The sequence below is a fragment of the Spodoptera frugiperda genome, chromosome 14, assembly GCF_023101765.2.
Source record: "Spodoptera frugiperda isolate SF20-4 chromosome 14, AGI-APGP_CSIRO_Sfru_2.0, whole genome shotgun sequence".
In the NCBI taxonomy this organism is placed as follows: Eukaryota; Metazoa; Arthropoda; class Insecta; order Lepidoptera; family Noctuidae; genus Spodoptera; species Spodoptera frugiperda.
The window spans coordinates 10195324-10219680 of record NC_064225.1 but is presented as its reverse complement, the minus strand read 5'-3'; the positions used below and the strand labels follow the sequence as shown (position 1 = coordinate 10219680).

The following is a 24357-nucleotide window of genomic DNA, read 5'->3' as shown; positions in this document are numbered from 1 at the left end:
ATCCAAGTTGTCTTTATCCTCGATAGATGGCGTTGGGATCGAAATAGATCGCGCTATGGTTTCGTTACATTCATTTGGTTGGGTATCGGCCGAGCGCTTCGGTACTATCGTAGAAAAAGTGTATTATCAGTCGTATGATTATTTGTCTGTAGTGGTCCTGCTGTTTCGTATATTCTAAATTGGTTTCGTTGTATTTGTCAATTAATAAGTTTATTTGTTGGGTTTTCCTGGTTTTTTGGTTAAACTATTTAACGTAGGTTTAGTTTGATATCGATTATTAGTAGTTACTGTAGTTAGTTTTTTTAATAAAATTGTAAGTCTAATTTTTTTTTAATTAGATTAGATTTAAGTCGTTTCTTTTAAATTATTTAGTTTAAGCTTGGTTATTATAGCATAGAGGATAGGTTGTAATATAGTTTCTTTTTTAATTGTTATAAATTCGTAATTCGTAGCTTTCTTTAGTTTTAAGTTAGTTTAAGTCCGTTTTTAAACTATTTTTTCAATGCCCTAAGTGAGTATACATCTATTAAATTCAAACGCAGAGCTCATTATGTTGATTTTTGAAGAGTTCCCTGGAATATCTTCCACATCTCATTTTTGAAGAGTTCCCGCGAGATCGGGAACTATGTGGTTAAAACCAAAAATTTGCCGGAAGTCACTATTCCACGCGAACGAAGTCGCGGGCAATGTCTTAATAATCTTAGATAAAGTACATATAACTCGTAAGAAGTCACATTGGTACTTGCTATTGGTAGATTTTAAAACTGCACCCTCATGCGGAGCGGGCGTTTTAGCCACCACGATACATAAGTAGATCTATGACTATGTATATCAAACTAATCCCATCAATCACCAATAGATTTTCAACTCTGTCACAAAACTATAAGGTTTAGAATAGTTTCGACTGAACTGTTAAGACTGAAGTAGGATAGTTTAGAATTCCTCGTGATACTCACTTCATAACATAACATAACGTCACGCCTTTTTATCCCCGAAGGGGTAGCCAGAGGTGCACATTACGGCACGTAATGCCGCTATACAATGTGTAATAGGGGGTGAGCCTATTGCCATATACTGGGCACAATTCCAGACTCCGTGCTATCACTGAGAAATTTTCGAAAAAAGTCCAGTAATACTTCGCCCGACCCGGGAATCGAACCCGAGACCCCTTGCCCGACAGTCGCACTTGCGACCACTCGACCAACGAGGCAGTCTCGACCAACGAGGCAGTGATACTCACTTCAGTACGTACAATTTTACATTAGTAACAATATAACAATATGCAATTTGCCGTCGCGATGCAGTGTCGATACTGACCGCCTGTGATTGCTATCGTAAGTAGGAACGGATGTGAGGTAATGATTCGGATCCATGGTACGCGCACAAAGGGCAGGCAAATCATGGAGATTACTTAGTCTTTATTGATGTGATGGAGATGGAGAGTTTACTTGTTTGCATGACTATAATAACATTATTATGTTTAAAATTACTTTTTTTTTTTATTAAAAGGCGTTGTCCCACTCTAGCATTTTCTCCTGTGTCGTGGGTGAGTATACAAACATACAAGTTCACATACACAAGACCCCAGACTCGAAACAACAATTTGTGGATCACACAAAGAGTTGTTCTTATACACTTTTCGCGGCAGCCGGCTGCCCAGCCATCACACCAACAATGAAGTCAAATTACAAAATACCTTCAAGAAAAGAGCATACTCCTTTTTTCCGGCAACGCACCTATGACTCCTCTGGTGTTGCGGGTGTCCATTTGATGGCACATTTTATGGTATAAGCCGGTAAACCAGCACACGGATCACCTGATGGTAAGCAAACGCCGCTGCCCATGGACACCCGAAACACCAGATGCGTTACAAGTGCGTATCGGGGATTAGGAAGATTAGAAAGGGGGGCAATTAGGCTTCCGGTACTCTCACTCACACAACAAACACAACCGTTGTTTCACGTCGGTTTTCTGTGAGGCCGTGGTATCACTCCGGTCGAGCCGGCCCATTCGTGCCGAAGCATGGCTCTCCCACACTTACACACATCTACCGCATGACGTACGAGTCGTGAGTAAAACTAATTTTCCTCTCAAACAGTTTTTAAACAGCCAAAGAAGGGCGCGATGTAAATGAGTGCAGCGTGATTTAGTGGCGATTGTCTGCAACATGGCGGCACACGCTAATTACTCGCACCGCGGCTGTTATAAATATTTAACGTATTTCTATTAGGCAGAGGAACATTGTAAGAAAGACTGCGACTACCTCAAGGACTCGCCCACTGAGTGTTGGTTTATTTTGTCCCTTAACACTAAGACCACACACGTATTCTGTGAAATAAACAATGAAGTTGGTGGTACCTTGAAAAATAAATGCCTCAAAGAGGCAACAGACTCAGTAGGGCTAATGCCTGATCCGGAGCTGCGGACTACCTAGAAGATTTACCGGTGCTCCAATTCGAAAAGCAGGAGTAGGAACGGGGTGGTTTTTATTCAGTAAGTCTGACACTCCCTCTCACCTAAGGCGATAGAAGTCATTGGATGATATTCCCCCTCAAAAAAAAAAGACCCAGTAGGGCTAATGCCTGATCCGGAGCTGTGGACTACCTAGCGGGTTTACCGGGGCTCCGATTCGTAAAGCAGGAAGGAACGGGGTGGTTTTTATTCAGTAAGAGTCTGACACTCCCTCTCAGCTAAGGCGAGAGAAGTCATTGGATGATTTTCTCCCCTCAAAAAAAAAAAAGGCTGCAGCCTAACTCCTAGACTGCACGTGAGTAGGTAGTTAATGAACCATTAATGATGAATGACTTGTAGTAATTACACGGTCGGCCGCGAGCGGCGCTGTGCCGCGATGTACTACGCACGTGGTACCAGCCGGTGATCCGTCTGCAAGCATGCGACGCACACTGACGGGCACACTGGTACTGCTGTTCCTTGGTGAGTTGGTCCTTCATATTCATCACATTTCAAAGCTTTAGAAGCCATTTTTTTTAGATAATGGCTACTAATATTATAAATGCGAAAGTTTGTAAGATTTGGATGGCAACTGAAAGGATTTTGATGAAATTTGGAATAGAGATAGATTATGGTCTGTAATAACACATAGGCTATCACATAGCTATTTTATCCCACGAGAACTCTAGTATGAAATGTTTCATGCAATTGAAACTAGAAATCTCGCTCATCTTGTTTTCAAAAAATAATCAATTATAAATAAATGATAAATGATATTTATTTCTGTAAATAGATTATAAAATAACACTTTTACACGTCAATATTTCAAATAGCTAGATGAGGCCGGCATTTCCTATCCGACTACTCTGAGAAGAAATGCCGAAACAAAATTACACTTTAAACCTAATTAAGGCTGTGTGATGTTTTTGGCTTGTTTTGTAACGATTTCAATGAAATTATCATTCTATACATCACTTATATTTTGGAGAGTTCGACTACACGGTTGGCGCGGTGGCTGGGCAACTGGCTGCCGCGCAACGGGTAGCGGGTTCGATTCCCGCACGGAGCAATTCTTTGTGAGATCCACAAATTGTTGTTTCGGGTCTGGGTGTCATGTGTAATATGTGTATGTGAACTTGTATGTTTGTAAACGCACCCACGACACAGGAGATAGTCCTAGTGTGGGGCAACGCTTAAAAAGAAAAAGAAAGGAAAGGAGTTATATCATCGCTATTGATCGCATGTATGTATGTATGTATGTATGGGCTATTTTTCCAGCAGTTGAGACATCAGCAACCCGCTGCGACGAGGCAACGACGGCACAAGTAGCTGAGGGCAACTTCGGACAGTCCGGAGTGTTCAACTGGCTCGGAGTACTCAAAGTACAATCATGTTGGTATATCCTCACACCTTCTGTTTACTCACGATATTAATTCTTCGTATTGTTGTAATAAGAATCATTTTTGTGTGCACGCATTTTGCAGTAGAACATCATTGTAGGCCGTTTGCTATTTTTAACCCCCGACGCAAAAAGAGGGGTGTTATAAGTTTGACGTGTCTGTCTGTCTGTCTGTCTGTCTGTCTGTCTGTCTGTCTGTCTGTCTGTCTGTCTGTCTGTCTGTCTGTCTGTCTGTCTGTCTGTCTGTGGCATCATAACTCCCGAACGGATGCAGTGATTTCAATTTAGTTTTTTTCGTATTAAAGGGGACTTATGTGCGAGTGTTTTTAGACATGTTTGATGAAAATCGGTTGAGCCGTTTTAAAGTTATGGGCGGTGAAAGTAACGTAAGCGGGAGATTAACCGAAGGTCTGCAAATATACTGGGATGGGGTCTCAAATGAAACCGCACTGAAAGAAAATATTGAAAGATATCATTTTTTCGTATTAACAAAAATAAAAAAAAAAATAAAAAAATAATAATAAAAAATTAAAAATAAAATTAAATATTTTATAAAATACAAAAATATAAAATCTGCACCAATGTAATCTTTAGCCTACTTATAGAAACAAAAACTAGTAATTAATAAGTAAAAAAAAAATCAAAGCGAACGAGCTTGACCTTGAATGTAATCTTTACCTTAACAAGAATTGAAATTTTATTATAGTAAGCATATGTAATATACTAAGCTTAACTTAACCTAACCTACCTATAAAAAGTATGAAATAAAAAATTAAATTAAAAATTTAAAAAACCCCCGACATAAAAAACTTAATTTCCCTTTAAAAAGTAAAAAATAATAAAAAAACCTAATCTTAAAGTACCTAAGAATATACTAATAATTCTAAAAAAAAAATACGTCGCGTTGGGGGACCGCATGAATACGCGCCGCTATATTTCTATTTTCTGCGTTATATTGAGTACTTAAACATTAATTTACTTTAATGTTAACACCAAGCATGTGATACTTATGAAAAATCGTAGAGAAGTAAGAAATAATTTGGAGCGGTCCCCCAACGCGACGTATTTTTTTTTTAGAATTATTAGTATATTCTTAGGTACTTTAAGATTAGGTTTCTTTTATTATTTTGTACTTTTTGAAGGGAAATTAAGTTTTTATTTGCTCATATTTACAAAAAATCTGTGAATGTCTTATTTTATAATCGTTTGCTTTTTGGTTTCATATAGGTAGGTTAAGTTCAGAGGAGCACATTACGGCACGTAATGCCGCTATACAATGTACACCCACTTTTTACCATTTATGTTATAAGTCCCATGTAATAGGGGGTGAGCCTATTGCCATATACTGGGCACAATTCCAGACTCCATGATAATACTGAGAAATTTTAGAAAAACCGAAAAAGGTCCAGTAATCCTTTGTCCGACACGGAAATTTAACCCAAGACTGGCTCGTTGGCTGAACTAAACTCTAAAATATTCAGGCTAACGTGGTTTGTGGACAGATGACAACAAGAAGGTGACGACGGCGCTGACTGGGATCGTCCTGGTGACGGCCAAGCATGTGCTGGCCAACGCAGACGACGTCGTCAGGATACCGCGACATCTGTTCGAGTGAGTGATCGCTCGCACCGGTCGCAATGGCCAAGTTATTTAACTAAACTAGCCTTTTTTCATTTTTTTGTGAGGGGTATAATCATTCAGTGTGTGTCAGACTCTTACTGACTAAAAAAGCATGTATACGATCGAATTGAGAACCTCCTCCTTTTTTTGAAGTCGGTTAAAAACTACTGCGTTCCTACTCCTGCTTTTTGAGCCGCAGCCCCAGTAACCCATTAGGCAGTCCGCAGCTCCGGATCTATTAGTAAGAAGAGCGTAAATTCCATTTATAAAATTGGCTCAAACAAACAAACATACAAACTGGGCAAGCTAAATAGAACTGTTTACATTGGGGGTATTCTCTCTGCAGTAATTTGCCACACATCATTGAGAGCCTCTATGGTCACCATCAAATTTTCGATGTCACTGGCAGAGAGTGCTTTCACAGTCTTTTTTATGGAATAGGTGGCAAACGAGCATACGGGTCACCTGATGGTAAGCGATCAGCGCAATAAAAAACATAAATCTATACTAATATTATAAAGCTGAAGAGTTTGTTTGTTTGTTTGTTTGAACGCGCTAATCTCTGGAACTACTGGTCCGATTTGAATAATTCTTTTTGTGTTGAATAGTGCATTTATCGAGGAAGGCTATAGGCTATAAAACATCACGCTATGACCAATAGAAGCCAAGCAGAGCGGGTGAAACCGCGCGGAAGTAGCTAGTAGTTGATATATCTGCTCCACCAGGTCAAACACCAAGGCGATGTTCATGCCTGCGAAGGGCGTGGAGTGGACGGCCCCGGCCAAGTCCTACTCCACGCACCCGGAGTACGAGTACACCACCGTCAACACCATCGCCATAGTCGAACTGGATGTCGAGGATGTGACCGACTGTGAGTTTCAACTCTATCTCCTTAAGTTGTGGTTCAAATTCCAATACCACCTTCAGCGCGAGCTCAGCGATGAGGTGCTATTGGACCAGTATATGCTCAGGCAAAGGGCTGATGATGATAATGTTGGCTACTGATGATGAACTGGTTGAGCCTTCCTATTTTTATTTTATACTAGCTACTTCCCCGCGGTTTCACACGCTCTGCTTGACTCCTATTGGTCATAGCGTGATGTTTTATAGCCTATAGCCTTCCTCGATAAATGCACTATTCAACACAAAAATAATTATTCAAATCGGACCAGTAGTTCCGGAGATTAGCGCGTTCAAACAAACAAACAAACAAACAAACTCTTCAGCTTTATAATATTAGTATAGATTTGATTGGTCGACGTTTGGCCACTATCTCGCCTGGTGGTAAGCGATAATGCGGTCTACGGTGGAGCATAAGCAAGCTCTTTCACTCATTCACTCGAGCCTTGAATATACCCAGGTTCCACCCATCAGGAAACACAGACTCCAGCAAAGAAGTCCACTCCTTACCATTTCGTACAAGGAGCTTGAAGCGAAGCGCTTCGTGCTTTCCTACATTAGGACATTAGTTCACGTGTATTTCAATTAGTTTAAATGCTATACGGATAATAATGTGATTACATTGCAGTTCCGTTGAATCCAATATGTCTGCCGAGCCCCTCATCGTCTGCTCCTCATCAATCGTCTAAGTTCCTGTACCTCACTGGGTTTACAGATGGTAAGTGACCATGACCTGACGTCATAACGTTACGCTTTTATTTCCTTACATGAATCTGATTCCATTCTATGTTTTCCAGAGAACCGCGTGTTACAGAAAGTTATTTACAAGATACAGTACCTGGACGAGAGCGTCTGCGATGAGTTCTACAACAGAGTCGGCGTAAGTGATTGCAGTTGATACATCATTCCTCTGTCCTCAACGTGTTGGACTAATGCTGATGTTCTTTATTTGTCATCATAAGCCTTTTTTTGATGACGGGGGAACCATCAAAGGTGCCTAGCTTTCTGGGGATAAAAGACTAGGGATTGTGGGATTTTTACCTCACTAAAACTACCCCGGTGGGCACCCTCTGCACCTGTAAGGGGCACCGGGTCCTCTAATAGACCTGCTCGGAAGCCCCCACTGTGCGGCGCTTGTCACGGCATCCTTGGAAGACGTGCGTCTCCCTTGAGCCTCGCTGTGCAAGATGCACGGTAGCACGTGACCACTGTGCTGCCGTCTTCCCTGAAGTCTACGGTCCCTCCTCTATACACCCGTGGCCCCAAAGGACGGCCTGTAGCTTCTGTCAAGGTGTTGCTTCCTCGATGCCTTCTACGAGCGGGGTCATCATAAGTCTATTGGGCATAAGCCCGTAATGGGTGCTTGCGCGGCCTGAGCTGATGCTTAATATGAGCCTTTGCCTTTGTTGCATCTATCCTGTCTACCTAAGTCCACCACGATAGTGTTCCTCATGAAACATGGAGTGTCTGTTGGCAGCTACCGACCAGGAACAGCCAGCCCACGTCGTACGTGTGTGGGTACGCGACACGGAACGGCTCCACGCACTGCGCCTGGGACAACGGCATGGCGCTCGTCTCCAACGCCAGCGAGGGCATCTTCTACCTGGTACATATATATACATATAATAAAATCGTAGAAAAGTGCTGTCTGTACATTGAAAATAAAAATAAAAAAAATAGCAGGGGTTATTGTTATGTCGATGTCGAACCCAAAAATGTAATTAACTTTTTTTTTGTCTGTTTGTCTGTTTGTCTGTTTGTCTGTTTGTCTGTTTGTCTGTTTGTCTGTTCGTCTGTGCGCGCTAATCTCAGAAACGGCTGATCTGAGTTGGATGCGGTTTTCACGAATATATTGTGGGATGCTTAAATTTACATTTAGTGTTTGTTTCATGTCAATCGGTTCATAAATAAAAAAGTTATGTCAAATTAAAGAATCACGTCGAACATTCTATGCTTATACCATTAATCTCCGCAACTATTTGACGGATTTGGTTGAAATTTGGTACAGATATAGTTTAGAACCTTAGAAAGGACATAGATATATTTTTATTTCAAAAATCAAAAAATAAAATAAAAATAAAATAAAAATAAAATAAAAATAAAACAAAAATAAAATAAAAATAAAATAAAAATAAAAATAAAATAAAAACAAAAATAAAATAAAAATAAAATAAAATAAAAATAAAATAAAAATAAAAATAAAAATAAAATAAAAATAAAATAAAAATTAAATAAAAATAAAATAAAAATAAAAATAAAATAAAAATAAAAATAAAAATAAAAATAAAAATAAAATAAAAATAAAATAAAATAAAAATAAAATAAAAATAAAATAAAAATAAAAATAAAAACAAAAATAAAAATAAAAATAAAAATAAAAATAAAATAAAAATAAAATAAAAATAAAATAAAAATAAAATAAAAATAAAATAAAAATAAAATAAAAATAAAATAAAAATAAAAATAACAATAAAAATAAAAATAAAAATAAAAATAAAAATAAAAATAAAAATAAAAATAAAAATAAAATAAAATAAAAATAAAATAAAATAAAAATAAAAATAAAAATAAAAATAAAAATAAAAAAAAAATAAAATAAAAAAAAAAATAAAAATAAAATAAAAATAAAATAAAAAAAAAAATAAAATAATAAAAATAAAAAAAAAAAATAAATAAATATAAAAATAAAAAAAAAAAAAAAAAAAATAAAAATAAATATAAAAATAAAAAAAAAATAAAAAAAAAAATAAAAATAAAAAAAATATTCCGGACATACAGCGCCATCTATTGTTCAATTTCGTACTTATAGTACGGAATTGAACTATGTCGGGCTGTTCCTATACTCCGTAGATAGATGGCGTTGATCGCGCAATGGTGTAATTACAATTGTTCAGTTCATGTTATTGTTTTAATTCATTGGAAATTTGTTTTTACAAAATAGTAAAAAGCAATGAAAAATATAACATAATACAACTTTTAGTACAAAGAAAACGCTCTAACGGAGTATAGATGTAAAGTAAAATACTATACTATTTTCTTTAATTTTTAGTTTGAATGAAACCTATTTTATTTTATTTTATGAAACTATTTTGTTTGTGGTAAATGTGACATTGGGTGTCAAGATTATTTTTCTATTAAAGAAAAGATGGATGTTATTTTAGTTAAATATTTCTTTATTTAAAATGTAACTCACAATTGTGAAGAAAGAGATATCTAAGAATAAACTTTAATTGTCGTTTCTTCATTTACAGGTTGATTTTGATTTTGTTATGCACTTGTAAATGAATCAATGTAAGTTTTAAGATGTTATTTTTGTTATAAAATGTGTAAAAATAAAATTCTTCATTTACAGAGCAACGCAAGTTTATTCTTCAAACCTATAATTAGAGAATAATCTTATAAAACGACAATCTTGTTTATTGAAATACCTAAATAAATAAAGCAAAATATGGATCAGCTACGTTTCGAATTTGCTTTAATGCCAGCGAGTGATGGGAAATCAAATGTCTGTTGTGTAACCTCAATAACAACAAAAGATGAAAAAGTGTTTGTTATACCGGAAGAACTACAGTCTGTTAGTCTTCATAAAGAGTTAATAAAGACAGCTGCGTATAATAAAGTGAAAAATAGTTTAAAGAAAAGACATCAAACGAGAAAAGTTTGGATGACAATGTCAGATGAACTAAGAAAAGTATACATAGATGAAGATGGTAATTTACAATTTGGAGAGCAATATCTAGAAGAAATTGAACAAAAGCAAACATCTGGAGGATTAGAAAAAAATACAGATTCATTGGAAAAATTATTTGCAAAATTGATTGAGAACACGCAAGATCAAAAAAAACAGAATCTAAAATATATTGCAGAGAAGTTTGTGATTGAAAAATTTACAAGTAAAAATACAAACCCAAACCAATGGATTGATATTTTTGAAAAAGAATGTTTACGTTTTGACATTTTGGAAGATGAGAAAAAAATTGAAATACTAAGACTATTCATGGACAAAAGTTGTGTTGATTGGTACAGTTCTATGATTATAAAGTTAACACTAAACTCTGACTGGCAGATATGGAAAAATAAGTTCTGTGAATCATTTGCGAATCAAGGCTGGAACCAAGTGACTTATGCCCTTTTTTTTAAATACAAGGATGGTTCATTGGTGGACTATGCTATTAAAAAGGAAAAACTTATTCTGGACATGAGAAGATCAATAGATACAGGTACGCTGGTGGATTTAATTGCTGCAGGTTTACCTGGATTTGTGCGGGAGAAGATAAATAGAGAAGCAATGAAGGATACAGTAGACCTATTCAATGAAGTGAGAAAGTATGAACATTTGGTAAATAAAAATAGGAATGGGGTCTATAGAAAATTCGAAAATCAAAAGATAAATAACAAAATTGAGGAACGTACTCCATGCAAAACATGCGAAAAGCTTAATAAAGGTACTCGTTACCACCCCGAAGCTGCATGCTGGTTTAAGGTTAAAGATGACAATACATTTGATAGAAAATCTATAAGGCATGTGAATAATTCAGTGATTGAAGCAGAGTTAAATGAAAACGAACAAAAAAACTAATAGTAACACCATTAATAAGAGTCAAACTACTAATAAATGATAAATTGGAAATATATGGAGTATATGATTCAGGTTCGAATGTTTCTCTCATTAATTCCAAATTATTAAAATTAAAAACCAAGAAAAATAATGCAAATGAAGAAAATTTAGTTACAATTAATGGTGTGAAGAAGACCAGTGGTTTGACAAATCTAAAAATAAAAATTTTCGAAAAAGAAGAAAATGTAAATGTTTACGTCATTGATGAACCAAATTTCAAATATGATTTTTTAATAGGATTAGACATGATAAAGGCATACGAGTTGATACAAAATGAGGAGTTAAAAATAACTCAAAAACAATACTTACGTCAAGAAAACATAAAACAAGAGGAAGAGATATACAAGAAAAAAATGAAAGTAAAGAATATGTAAAGGAATATAAGATTAATTTTAATGAACATATTAAAGAAAAGGAATTTGAAATAAAAGTAAATCATTTAGAAGAAGATAAAAGGGAAAAAATTTATAAATTAATACAAAAATATAAATCGGTTTTTGCCAAGGATAAATACGATATAGGAACTGTGAATGGGTATGAAGCCAGAATAGACTTATTAGTAGATAAATACTGCTGTAAGAGGCCTTACAAATGCACTATAGAAGACAAAAAAGAAATAGAAAAACAAATAGCTAACCTACTAGACAATAAACTTATAGAAGAATCATACAGTCCATTTGCGGCACCGGTGACATTAGCCTTTAAAAGAGAAGAAAATAAGAAGTCAAGATTGTGTATTGACTTCAGAGAACTAAATAAAATAGTGGTACCTCAAGCCCAACCATTCCCTTTAATTGAAGATCTAATGGAAAAAACTAGAAATTGTATGTATTTTACAGCTTTAGACATAAATTCTGCATTTTGGGCTATTCCTTTACGAATTGAAGATAGAAGAAAGACAGGATTTATAACACAAGAAGGACATTTCCAATGGACTTGTTTGCCATTTGGATTGAAGACCTCACCAGCAATTTTTCAAAGAATACTCAGTAGTATACTAAGAAAATACAATCTTACAAGCTTTACAGTAAACTATATTGATGACATATTAGTTTTTTCTCGGAATTTTGAAGAACATGTAAACCATTTAGAACAACTGTTAGAAGCAATACAATTAGAAGGATTTAGATTGAAATTTACCAAATGCAATTTCGCATCAGACACCGTAAAATACTTGGGTCATATAATACAAAATAATACTGTAAAACCGATTAAGGATAATCTAATATCAATAAAGGATTTTCCAACTCCGAAGACTCAGAAAAATGTTAGACAATTTTTGGGAAAAATAAACTTCTACCACAAATATATACCAAATAGTGCAACTATACTAGATCCACTACATAATTTGTTAAGGAAAAATCAACAATTCATTTGGTCCCATGAATGTGAAAAAGCATTTAATACGATAAAGGCTTTACTTTGTTCACAACCAGTTTTAGAAATATACGATCCAAACTTGCCAATAAATATTTACACTGATGCATCAATAGAAGGAGTTGGAGCTATATTGAAACAGATACAACCTGATGGAAGAGAAAAACCAGTGGCATACTTTTCAAAGAAGTTAAATGGAACCCAAAAAAGAAAAAAGCCATTTACTTAGAGTGTTTGGCAATTAAAGAAGCAGTACGATACTGGCAATACTGGCTGATAGGTAAGTCATTTACAGTTTATTCAGACCACAAGCCACTGGAAAACATGAATTTGAAATCAAGGACCGACGAAGAATTAGGTGATTTGATGTATTACCTGTCACAATATGATTTTAATATTAAATATGCTCCGGGAAAAGACAATTTAGAAGCAGACTGTCTTAGTAGAAACCCTGTATTGGGATCAGATGAGAACAAAGATGAACAACTGAGGATTGTAAATGTAATTAACCTGCAGGATATTTTAATAGATCAAAATAAAAATGAAGAAATACAAAAGAATAAAGACAGAATGATAAAAAAACAAAATATATACTATAAAAAAGTCAGGAACAAGGAAAAAATAATGCTATCAGAGAAATTCAGCATAGAACTTATAAATAAAGTACATAAGAACCTTTGTCATATTGGAATCAAACAGATGCAGAAAACACTTAGTCCACTATACATAGCTAGAAATTTGACGGAAAATATCAAAAAAATAAGTAAGAATTGTGAGATTTGTATAAAAAATAAATCAAGAGGACAAGGGAAAATTGGATTTATGTCACACTTAGGTCCGGCCACGAAGCCATTTGAAATAGTCTCTATAGACACAATTGGAGGTTTTGGAGGATCAAGGTCTACAAAGAAATATTTACATCTACTGGTAGATCATTTTACAAGATACGCATTTGTCCTGACTTCAAAAACCCAAGGAGCAAATGATTTTATAAAACTGGTTACAAACATATCAGAAACAGATAATATCGGAATGATTCTCACCGATCAGTACCCTGGAATAAATTCAAAAGAATTTAAGAGATTCTTAGCGGAAAAACAGATTCCAATGATATTCACAGCAGTAAATGCGCCATTCTCCAATGGTCTTAATGAGAGGTTAAACCAAACATTGGTAAACAAAATTCGATGTAAAATTAATGAAGAGGAAAATACACGAGCTTGGACAAAAATAGCTCATGAATGTGTAGAAAAATATAATAAAACTATTCACTCAGTTACTGGTTTTTCACCAAGTTATCTTTTATATGGTACAGATGCTACGATTTTACCTAAAGAGTTGAAGGAAGAAAAAACACAACAAGACTGGATAAGAGATAGAACAACAGCTCTAGAAAATACAATAAAATCTCACAATTACAACAAAATATTATTTGATAAGAATAGAGAATACCATGAATTTAATGTTGGTGATATGGTGTATGTGGAAAATGGCAATAAGCTGAACAGAAAAAAATTAGATCATTTGAGAATTGGTCCTTTTCAGATTATAGAAAAAATATCCAAATCAATATATAGAATTGATACTGGGCACAAGAAAACTGAGTCAAATTTATTTCATGTCACGAAGCTTGTTCCAGTATCCGTATATTTATAGATTTTCTTTTCCACTTTTATAGATTTTCTTTTCCAAGGGGGGGAGATGTAAAGTAAAATACTATACTATTTTCTTTAATTTTTAGTTTGAATGAAACCTATTTTATTTTATTTTATGAAACTATTTTGTTTGTGGTAAATGTGACATTGGGTGTCAAGATTATTTTTCTATTAAAGAAAAGATGGATGTTATTTTAGTTAAATATTTCTTTATTTAAAATGTAACTCACAATTGTGAAGAAAGAGATATCTAAGAATAAACTTTAATTGTCGTTTCTTCATTTACAGGTTGATTTTGATTTTGTTATGCACTTGTAAATGAATCAATGTAAGTTTTAAGATGTTATTTTTGTTATAAAATGTGTAAAAATAAAATTCTTCATTTACAGAGCAACGCAAGTTTATTCTTCAAACCTATAATTAGAGAATAATCTTATATAGATAATTCTATGTCGATCGTTACACGACTTCGGTTCATGTTATTGTTTTAATTCATCGAAAAAAAGTTAACAAATAGTAAAAAGGTATGAAAAAAATTATATCAATATAATTAAACTTTTAGTACAAAGAAAATGCCCGAACGGAGTATAAATAAATAATCCAAGTTGTCTTTATCCTCGATAGATGGCGTTGGGAGCGAAATAGATTGCGCTATGGTTTTGTTACAATTATTTGGTTGGGTATCGGCCGAGCGCTTCGGTACTATTGTAGAAAATGTGTATTATCAGTCGTATGATTATTTGTCTGTAGTGGTCCTGCTGTTTCGTATATTCTAAATTGGTTTCGTTGTATTTGTCAATTAATAAGTTTATTTGTTGGGTTTTCCTGGTTTTCTGGTTAAACTTTTTAACGTAGGTTTAGTTTGATATCGATTATTAGTAGTTACTGTAGTTAGTTTTTTTAATAAAATTGTAAGTCTAATTTATAAATTAATTAGATTAGATTTAAGTCGTTTCTTTTAAATTATTTAGTTTAAGCTTGGTTATTATAGCATAAAGGATAGGTTCTAATATAATTTCTTTTTTAATTGTTATAAATTCGTAATTCGTAGCTTTCTTTAGTTTTAAGTTAGTTTTCATCTTAAGTTCGGAAAGATTATAATATTTCTTTAGTTAAAGTCCGTTTTTAAACTATTTTTTCAATGCCCTAAGTGAGTATACATCTATTAAAATCAAACGCAGAGCTCATTATGTTGATTTTTGAAGAGTTCCCTGGAATATCTTCCACATCTCATTTTTGAAAAGATCCCGCGAGATCGGGAACTCATCATCATCATCATCATCATCAGCCTATAGCTATGGGAACTATGTGGTTAAAACCAAAAATTTGCCGGAAGTCACTATTCCACGCGAACGAAGTCGCGGGCAAAAGCTAGTATATATTATATCTAGTCAGTCGTGTCGCCTGACTGTATCACATATAGACTCTCGCGTTATGAATTTCATTGTACCTTTCGTGAGACATACTAAATTAATTATTATGTTATCGGCTTACTCATGTACTGTTTTGACGAGGAACTCGACTAGTTTCAAGCCATGCTAGAGGCTCATATTCATGAGCAGCATTCCGCGACACACGACGCGGCGATTGTCGCGCTGCTACTGGCGATTCGAGGATCGCGCCCATCGCGCCCTCTGTCTGGAATCGCGCGCACTATCCTTCGAGCTTCTAAAGCCCACTTCTTATGTATGAGGGCGCGCGTTCAAAACCTCTCGACGGCAAGTACCAATGTGACTTTTTCCGAGATATAATTGTAGTAGTAAAGTAAAATACCTGCGTACTTTCTAAGATTGTCTTTCTAAAATCTAAGACAACACTGACAAACGTTAAGCCCATTCTTAGAATTTCTACTTAATTATAAGTTTTAAGGTTAAATTTCAAACGTTATCCATGGGAGAAGAGGCCTTTGTGGGATTTTTTTCTGATTTGATTAGTCAGCAGTGGTCATTTATAAACTGTTGATGATGTTGTGTGGTCGGAAAGAATTTTGACAAAAATCCATAAAAGACAAAATAATACATATTTGTAGTCGCCAAATCCAGCTGGCTACAGAGACTGTCGCCTGTCCCTCAGCTCGGGTTCGGTGTCCGCGGTCCTGGCTGCGCGGCCCCGGCTCGCTTCATCGACGTGTTCCCCTTCCTGCCCTGGATCGCTGCCACCACCACTGAGCCGGAGGAGATGTACGACGCGCCCGACTACGGACACTCCGTGGACCAACTCGAACCAATCTAATTCGCTTCTACGACAAAACCCTTCTTTTAAGTCCTAAACACTTATTGTAGTTAATGGAAGGAGTAGTTCTAGGTTTATTTATAATTTTATTAGTAGTTTCATAACATGTGTCCATTATTCACTTATTTTTATAGTATTATTAAAAATGTAATATTAGGTTATTTTCAAATAAATATACTTTTTTATGTTTAATGGGCCGACGTTTGGCCGCTATCTCGCCTGATGGTAAGTGATGGTGCGGCCTACGATACGCCTGCGCATAAGCAATCTATTCACTCGGGCTTTGAAGACACCCAGGTTATACCCATCAGGAAACACAGACTACAGCAAGGAGTTCCACTCCCTAGCAGTTCGCACAAGGAAACTTGAAGCGAAGCGCTACGCCATATACTAAAGTGACTGTCCCCACGTAATAATATAAACAGAAACTAACGACAAATTACATTTACTGTTGTTGTGAATTAAACAATTTAATGATTGTGTTCATTTTTGTTTATTTCGTCGGGGAAATAGTTCACTAAAGGTGTCAGCCAGCAATATTTAGCATAGCACCGTAATTTATACAGCACGCGTCTATTGCAAGACTGCGTGATGTCTAGCGCAAATGCAAACATCCGAATATTTAGATTTGGTAACACTGAGTGAACAACACATGGAGGGCCAACGTGATTGATTACTTTAGTGCACACTAGTTCCCGCCCGCGGCTTCACTCGCGTGGAATTTAAACACACATTTCGAGTAGATTCTGATCCTGGACGAATGTTGGGTGAGGGTGTAGTATTCGACGTTATGATATTTTTTTATGGAATATGCTGGTGAACGAGCAGATGAATCACCTGACGGTAAGCAATCGCCGCCGCCCATGGACACTTGAAACACCAGAGGCGTTACAAGTGCCATGCCACCCTGACTCAATGGGTGAGGTTAGGTAGTGGTTTAGGAATTAGACACTGAACTACTAAGCAGAACTCTTTCGCAGATAAGAATCTGACATATTCTTTCGATAGATGTGTGTGTGAGATGATCTACTGAACCACATACCTCACAGTTTGTGAGTTTTTTTATGCTGAGATTAGTATTAGAAGACCATGCTACCTATTATAGGGAACACTGAAACTACAGTCAAATGGTCAGCTCACGTCGAGACGTGCCGTGTCGCTCGACGCCCTGCGATGCCGCTTGGTGCCGTGTGACGTCACCATAATGTGATTTTTTTGTGTAAAAAATATGGCTGGTTTTTTGAGTTCCTCTTTTAACAACTTTACGATGCGGCTCTCGTGACGTTGGTTCGACGCTTACTTCTCACCATCGCTTGCTTTTTGCGGCGAATTTATATGAAATATTAATTTATACAAGCATAGCGCAGCGGATTGGTTACTCCATTAATTACATCATCTGCGCGTGCAGTACAAGCTGTGCCGGTCGGTATATAAGTACATCGGATCCAAACGCGTCGGATGTCACATTTGTTTTACCATCGAACGTGTCACAGTGTGTGTGGTGCACAGAATTATCGCTGTAATTATTTATCTATAATACAAAAATAAGTCGGGTGTCTCTTGACGCTATAGCTCCAGAACGCACGAACCGATTTCCACGATGAATTCGATGGAAAGGTGTCGGGCTCCGTGAGGTTTATAGCAAAGAAAATTCAGGAAAAAAATCAAGAGAAAGGCAGAAAACCGAAACGGAGTTCGTCGGGTTTGCTAATTAGTATCTTCATAAAATCATGTGTAGAACTGTGATCTTTCTGGGAATTTCGATTATTTTATTCGGTAAGTGCGTAATAATTGTAATTAATTCCTAGCTGTAATGAATGCTTTAGTTTTTCGTTTGGTTTGCTAAGAGGGTCGCGTACCCTCGCATAGTCGCACTGCGGCGCGGTACCCACACGTCGAAATGTTTACACAGTAGTCAATTAAGTAATCACTGAGTAAAGTGTAATTCTCAAATCCTACAACCGGCAACCCATTTGTAACTAAATCTTCTTGTGTCGGTCCATTGGTGGCACGGATAGCTTTCCATTAACTGACCGGCCGGCTCATTGCCTAGCTCTGCTTATCCCATAACAAAACGATAGTATAACGACAACAGAACTACAGCCTTTGGTAATGAAGATTGTGTAAGGCTAATCGTGTTATTATTTGTATTGGTCGATTATTGCTTGGGTGGCGGGTATCTGTCAGATGTCATGGACATGTAAACAGTCTTGTAGTTTTTCTAGTGGTAATATTGACAGATACGCGTAACTGAAGTAGTGATCGGCTAGTTTGAGAGTTACGGTTAACTGCGGGTAGTTGGAACATTAGTCTCAACTGTCATAGTTGTGGGTGATGATTTTTGTCGACGCACTTGAATTTTGACCGTTGAACGGAACGATACTATGTTTGGTTTTGTGAATTTGTGAAAATTATATCGGCGAATATCCAAGCAATTATCGTTTTATTTCTGAGTTGAGATCGAGTTCTTACAATTGTATGACTAAGCGGTTTACTGACGTCTGTGACAGAGCAATCCCTGACACACCGCGAGCGGTGCGACAAACAGAAGATCATATTACTGGGCGACGGCAACATGGGCGCCACTTCCCAGTTCAGCTGGCTCGGCCTGTTCAAGGTGAAGATAGGTAAGTCCATCGTGTGCCTGGCTTGTACTGAGTTCCACAGATGGGGCCCAGTAGGGCTGATGTCTGATCTGGAGCTGCGGACTACTTAGCGGATTTACCGGGGCTTCAGCTCGAAAAGCAGGAGTAGGAACGGGGTGGTTTTTAGTCAGTAAGAGTCTGACACTCCCTCTCGCCTCGCCCAAGGCGGGATTGGATGATTTTCTCCCCTCAAAAAAAAACTTGTACTGAGTGGGGGACCCGTGTAGCGTAAGGCATGTTGTCCAATAAGACATTTGGAAGTATGTTTGATTTGCTGTTTGTTCATGCCAATTTTATTTATATTTATGTTGCTTTGTGTGTAGTGTTGAATAAATGTGTTTTTTCTTTTTCTTTTTAAGAAAAGAATGTTTATAATTTTCAAACGTAGTTTTATATATCTGACAGACAACGGGGACGAGGTGCAGTATGCAGTGACTGCAATCGTGCTCATTAAGCCGCAGTATGCGCTCGCCAATGCCGACGACGTCGCGCAAGTACCGGACGATATCTTCTTGTAAGTATTCAAGTAAAACACATTATAAAAATGTTACTTAATTAATTATAAATAATATATAACTGATTCGTTGGTCTAGTGATCACAAATGTGACTGCCGGACAAGGGGACTCAGGTTCGATTCCCGGGACAGGCAAAGTATTATTGGGCTTATTTCGATTATCAGTAGCCCCCTAACCCCCAAATAAATGTTAAACAAGAATTATTTTCAGAGTTTCAATATTTAAATAGAAAACATCTGTGGTTTATCGTTCTAGAGAGAGTACAGCGATGTTCCTGACGAAAGGCGGCGCGCTAGTTAACTACAGGCCGCTGTCCTACGTCACCCACCCGGAGTATGAAACCGTCGTGTACAGCTCCATTGCCGTCGTCAAACTCGCCGTGCCGGATGATAGTAAGCTCTTTGACTATAATGATAGTGAGCTCCTCGACTATAATGATAGTGAGCTCCTCGACTATAATGATAGTGAGCTCCTCGACTACAATGACAGTAATCTCCTCAACTATAATGATAGTGAGCTCCTCGACTATGATGATAGTAAGCTCCTCAACTATAATGGTAGTAAGCTCCTCGACTATAATGACAGTAAGCTCCTCAACTATAATGGTAGTAAGCTCCTCGACTATAATGACAGTGAGCTCCTCGACTATAATGATAGTGAGCTCCTCGACTATAATGACAGTGAGCTCCTCGACTATAATGATAGTGAGCTCCTCGACTATAATGACAGTGAGCTCTTCGACTATAATGACAGTGAGCTCCTCGACTATAATGACAGTGAGCTCCTCGACTATAATGACAGTGAGCTCCTCGACTATAATGATAGTGAGCTCCTCGACTAGTGAGCTCCTCGACTAGTGAGCTCCTCGACTATAATGATAGTGAGCTCCTCGACTATAATGATAGTGAGCTCCTCGACTATAATGATAGTGAGCTCCTCGACTATAATGATAGTGAGCTCCTCGACTATAACGACAGTAACCTCCTCGACTATAATGACAGTAAGCACCTCGACTATAATGACAGTAAGCACCTCGACTATAAAGATAGTGAGCTCCTCGACTATAATGATAGTGAGCTCCTCGACTATAATGATAGTGAGCTCCTCGACTATAATGATAGTGAGCTCCTCGACTATAATGATAGTGAGCTCCTCGACTGTAATGACAGTAAGCACCTCGACTATAATGATAGTGAGCTCCTCGACTAGTGAGCTCCTCGACTAGTGAGCTCCTCGACTATAATGATAGTGAGCTCCTCGACTATAATGATAGTGAGCTCCTCGACTATAATGATAGTGAGCTCCTCGACTATAATGATAGTGAGCTCCTCGACTATAATGATAGTGAGCTCCTCGACTATAATGATAGTGAGCTCCTCGACTGTAATGATAGTGAGCTCCTCGACTATAACGACAGTAACCTCCTCGACTATAATGACAGTAAGCACCTCGACTATAATGACAGTAAGCACCTCGACTATAATGGTAGTGAGCACCTCGACTATAATGATAGTGAGCTCCTCGACTAGTGAGCTCCTCGACTAGTGAGCTCCTCGACTATAATGATAGTGAGCTCCTCGACTATAATGATAGTAAGCACCTCGACTATAATGACAGTGAGCTCCTCGACTATAAAGATAGTGAGCTCCTCGACTATAATGATAGTGAGCTCCTCGACTATAATGATAGTGAGCTCCTCGACTATAATGATAGTGAGCTCCTCGACTATAATGATAGTGAGCTCCTCGACTGTAATGATAGTGAGCTCCTCGACTATAACGACAGTAACCTCCTCGACTATAATGACAGTAAGCACCTCGACTATAATGACAGTAAGCACCTCGACTATAATGGTAGTGAGCTCCTCGACTATAATGATAGTGAGCTCCTCGACTATAATGATAGTGAGCTCCTCGACTATAATGATAGTGAGCTCCTCGACTATAATGACAGTAACCTCCTCGACTATAATGACAGTAAGCACCTCGACTATAATGGTAGTGAGCTCCTCGACTATAATGACAGTAAGCACCTCTACTATAATGGTAGTGAGCTCCTCGACTATAATGATAGTGAGCTCCTCGACTATAATGGTAGTGAGCTCCTCGACTATAATAACAGTAAGCACCTCTACTATAATGGTAGTGAGCTCCTCGACTATAATGATAGTGAGCTCCTCGACTATAATGATAGTGAGCTCCTCGACTATAATGACAGTAACCTCCTCGACTATAATGATAGTAAGCACCTCGACTATAATGGTAGTGAGCTCCTCGACTATAATGATAGTGAGCTCCTCGACTATAATGACAGTAAGCACCTCGACTATAATGGTAGTAAGCTCCTCGACTATAATGACAGTGAGCTCCTCGACTATAATGATAGTAAGCTCCTCGACTATAATGATAGTGAGCTCCTCGACTATAATGACAGTGAGCTCCTCGACTATAATGATAGTGAGCTCCTCGACTATAATGACAGTGAGCTCCTCGACTATAATGGTAGTAAGCTCCTCGACTATAATGACAGTGAGCTCCTCGACTATAATGATAGTAAGCTCCTCGACTATAATGATAGTGAGCTCCTCGACTATAATGATAGTGAGCACCTCGACTATAATGACAGTGAGCTCCTCGACTATAATGACAGTGAGCTCCTCGACTATAATGATAGTGAGCTCCTCGACTATAATGACAGTAAGCTCCTCAACTATAACTTTAATTTTCAGCCATCACCACTTGGTGAATCGCTTTTATAACCGACTTCAAAAAAAGAGTAGGTTCTGAATTTCCCTTACCGCATTGTATGTGTGTCGAATATGTCGCGCATTTACACAAGTATTTGTATGTGCACAGGTCCGGTGGTTCCAATATGTTTCACGCACACGATGTACGACCCCAAACAACTTTACCTCTTCGGATATACGGACGGTAATACCTGATGTTATACATATAATTATAATACTAGCGCCCCAGTTTCGCATGGGTGTCTGGCTCAAAGTGTGTCTGGCCCAAAGTGTGTCTGGCCCAAAGTGTGTCTGGCCCAAAGTGTGTCTGGCTCAAAGTGTGTCTGGCCCAAAGTGTGTCTGGCCCAAAGTGTGTCTGGCCCAAAGTGTGTCTGGCCCAAAGTGTGTCTGGCCCAAAGTGTGTCTGGCTGGGAAGTAAAATTAAAAACGCCTTGCTCTTCATTGTATCTTCCGAAGCTTGTCGTACATTGTTACAGACAACGACAAATTGGAGAAAATAGTTTACAAGATCCAATCGGTGGAGAACCAGAAATGTGACCAGTTCTATACGGCAGAGGGCGTGAGTAGTCATTACTCATTTTCAATTATTCATTTAATGAAACCTATGTAATATAAGTACGTACAAAGCGGTTTACACGGTGTCAAGCATTATAATAGGTGTAGCGTGGTTCTCTCACATGAAGGAATTATCACCGAGTCATGTTTATAACCTTCCAGAAAATACTCAATACTCTATTGCATTCATTTATTTGTGTGTTTTTACGTGTGTATAGGAGGTACTTTTTTACTAAAATAAATGACCTTCAGCTCTCAATGTATGCGGATTTAAAAGAAATGTCTGGTGCCAGCTGTAACTTGGTTTGGTCGGCTTGCAGCTGGTAGACGTGCGGCGCAAGCCTCAGTCGTACGTGTGCGGAGTGCACCAGCACAGCAGCGCGCCCTGCGTCTGGGAGAACGGCTTGGTGCTGGCCTCCAACACCACCGGCTGGTTCACACTCGTACGTACCACGTTCTGCGGCATCTCTAGCTGCCACTTCCATTCTGCCGCATGCCGGCTTACTCACGAGGCTGTTTGGAGAGGAACTCGACTAGGTTCAAGCCATGCTAGAAGCTCATGTTCATGAGCATCATTCCGTGACACGCGACGCGGCGAGTGTCGCACTGCAACTGGCGACTCGAGCTGCGCGTCCATCGCGCCCTCTGTCTGAATCACTCGCCATGATTATGTAGGTAAACAGCAGAGTGATTTATTTAGACTTGGAGTTGCAGATCGGGTTCAGCCTGCACGGGCCGGGCTGCGGAGTGCCAGCCCGCTTCATCTTCATGCTGCACTACTTCTCCTGGATCAACTCGGTCACGCTCGGCGACAGTGCCGGCCGGAGCGGCGCCGACGAGGCAGAAGAAGTACATATTCATGAAATCCAATCGTACGTACCTCTGTGTACACACACACATATACGTTACTGTGCTAGAGCCAATAAATTACTGATTATACGTATTATTTTACAGAGTAATCAACCCTCCCACGCGACGGACGAGTGCCTTCGTCTTTCGACACGACTATCTCAGTTGGCCAAAGTCTAGAGAGGCTACAAAATTAAATTATTTCACAGTCGCACCTACCTACGAAAATGATGAACATGCGATCGCTATATACCCGTGTAAGTAGGCATGTGTTTTATTTGATAGAGCTAGTGCACCCGTAGCAGTGTAGCACCCTTCCCGACTACAAGTTACTGGCTACCTCTATGTGTGTTATAGATCAAGCGCAGGTATAGCATCCTTGCCATTTACGTATAAGGTACAGTCGCCAAAATGCACCCTAGCAGTTGATGTGTGCGTGCAGGTACGCGGTAAATGATGTTGTAAAGCCAATGTAGACAGGGTGTTCCAGTAATAAGAACCACGCGCCGTTGTGCAAAATTTACTTTGGTTGCAGTCCAAACGACGCAGGAGATGTACCATAAGGCCTGTCAGTCAAGACGAGTGCTCATGTACCAAGAGCAGTTCAAACTGGTCGCTGGGCCCGACAACGATGGTTCCGTCATATACAAGGTATGTCGCATTCACTCAACACCGGACACTAACTGATAACGAGATCGTTCGAAGAAATGTGCCAAAGTTTACGATCTTTCGCAAAGTATTTAAATAAACATGAATCGTGATTGGCACACCAGAATCAAGCCGAAATCCTCTCC

The 24357-nt window shown here is 38.0% G+C and overlaps 2 protein-coding genes across 3 annotated transcripts; both read left to right on the top strand.

Annotated features, from left to right (window-relative positions):
- The first annotated feature begins 2807 nt into the window (after positions 1-2807).
- LOC118279086 (clotting factor B) lies at positions 2808-16350 on the top strand. Of its 2 annotated transcripts, none has more exons than XM_050698449.1 (8): positions 2808-2934; positions 3733-3843; positions 5353-5461; positions 6196-6341; positions 6999-7088; positions 7168-7250; positions 7848-7976; positions 16094-16350. In XM_050698449.1, the coding sequence occupies exons 1-8, from the start codon at positions 2892-2894 to the stop codon at positions 16250-16252; spliced, it is 870 nt and encodes a 289-aa protein (XP_050554406.1). In that variant the 5' UTR covers positions 2808-2891; the 3' UTR covers positions 16253-16350. The 2 variants fall into 2 exon arrangements, with proteins under 2 accessions (XP_050554406.1, XP_050554405.1); XM_050698448.1 differs by having other exon boundaries at positions 2810-2934; positions 3730-3843.
- Positions 16351-22601: 6251 nt separating this feature from the next.
- Positions 22602-24357, top strand: LOC118279085 (uncharacterized). The gene is made up of 5 exons (XM_050698474.1): positions 22602-22718; positions 23035-23157; positions 23429-23586; positions 23669-23820; positions 24099-24357. Exons 3-5 carry the CDS (start codon positions 23483-23485, stop codon positions 24248-24250), a joined length of 408 nt encoding a protein of 135 aa, XP_050554431.1. The 5' UTR covers positions 22602-22718; positions 23035-23157; positions 23429-23482; the 3' UTR covers positions 24251-24357.

Excerpts from the sequence above, each read along its gene's own strand:
- LOC118279086 (XM_050698448.1), top strand. The coding sequence starts at position 2,892 with ATGCGACGCACACTGACGGGCACACTGGTACTGCTGTTCCTTG. Across the intron at positions 5,462-6,195 it reads ATACCGCGACATCTGTTCGA|GTCAAACACCAAGGCGATGT; the intron begins GTGAGTGATCGC and ends CTGCTCCACCAG. Across the intron at positions 7,089-7,167 it reads CCTCACTGGGTTTACAGATG|AGAACCGCGTGTTACAGAAA; the intron begins GTAAGTGACCAT and ends TATGTTTTCCAG.
- LOC118279085 (XM_050698474.1), top strand. The coding sequence starts at position 23,483 with ATGCTGCACTACTTCTCCTGGATCAACTCGGTCACGCTCGGCGACAGT. Across the intron at positions 23,587-23,668 it reads CATATTCATGAAATCCAATC|AGTAATCAACCCTCCCACGC; the intron begins GTACGTACCTCT and ends ATTATTTTACAG. Across the intron at positions 23,821-24,098 it reads TGCGATCGCTATATACCCGT|TCCAAACGACGCAGGAGATG; the intron begins GTAAGTAGGCAT and ends CTTTGGTTGCAG.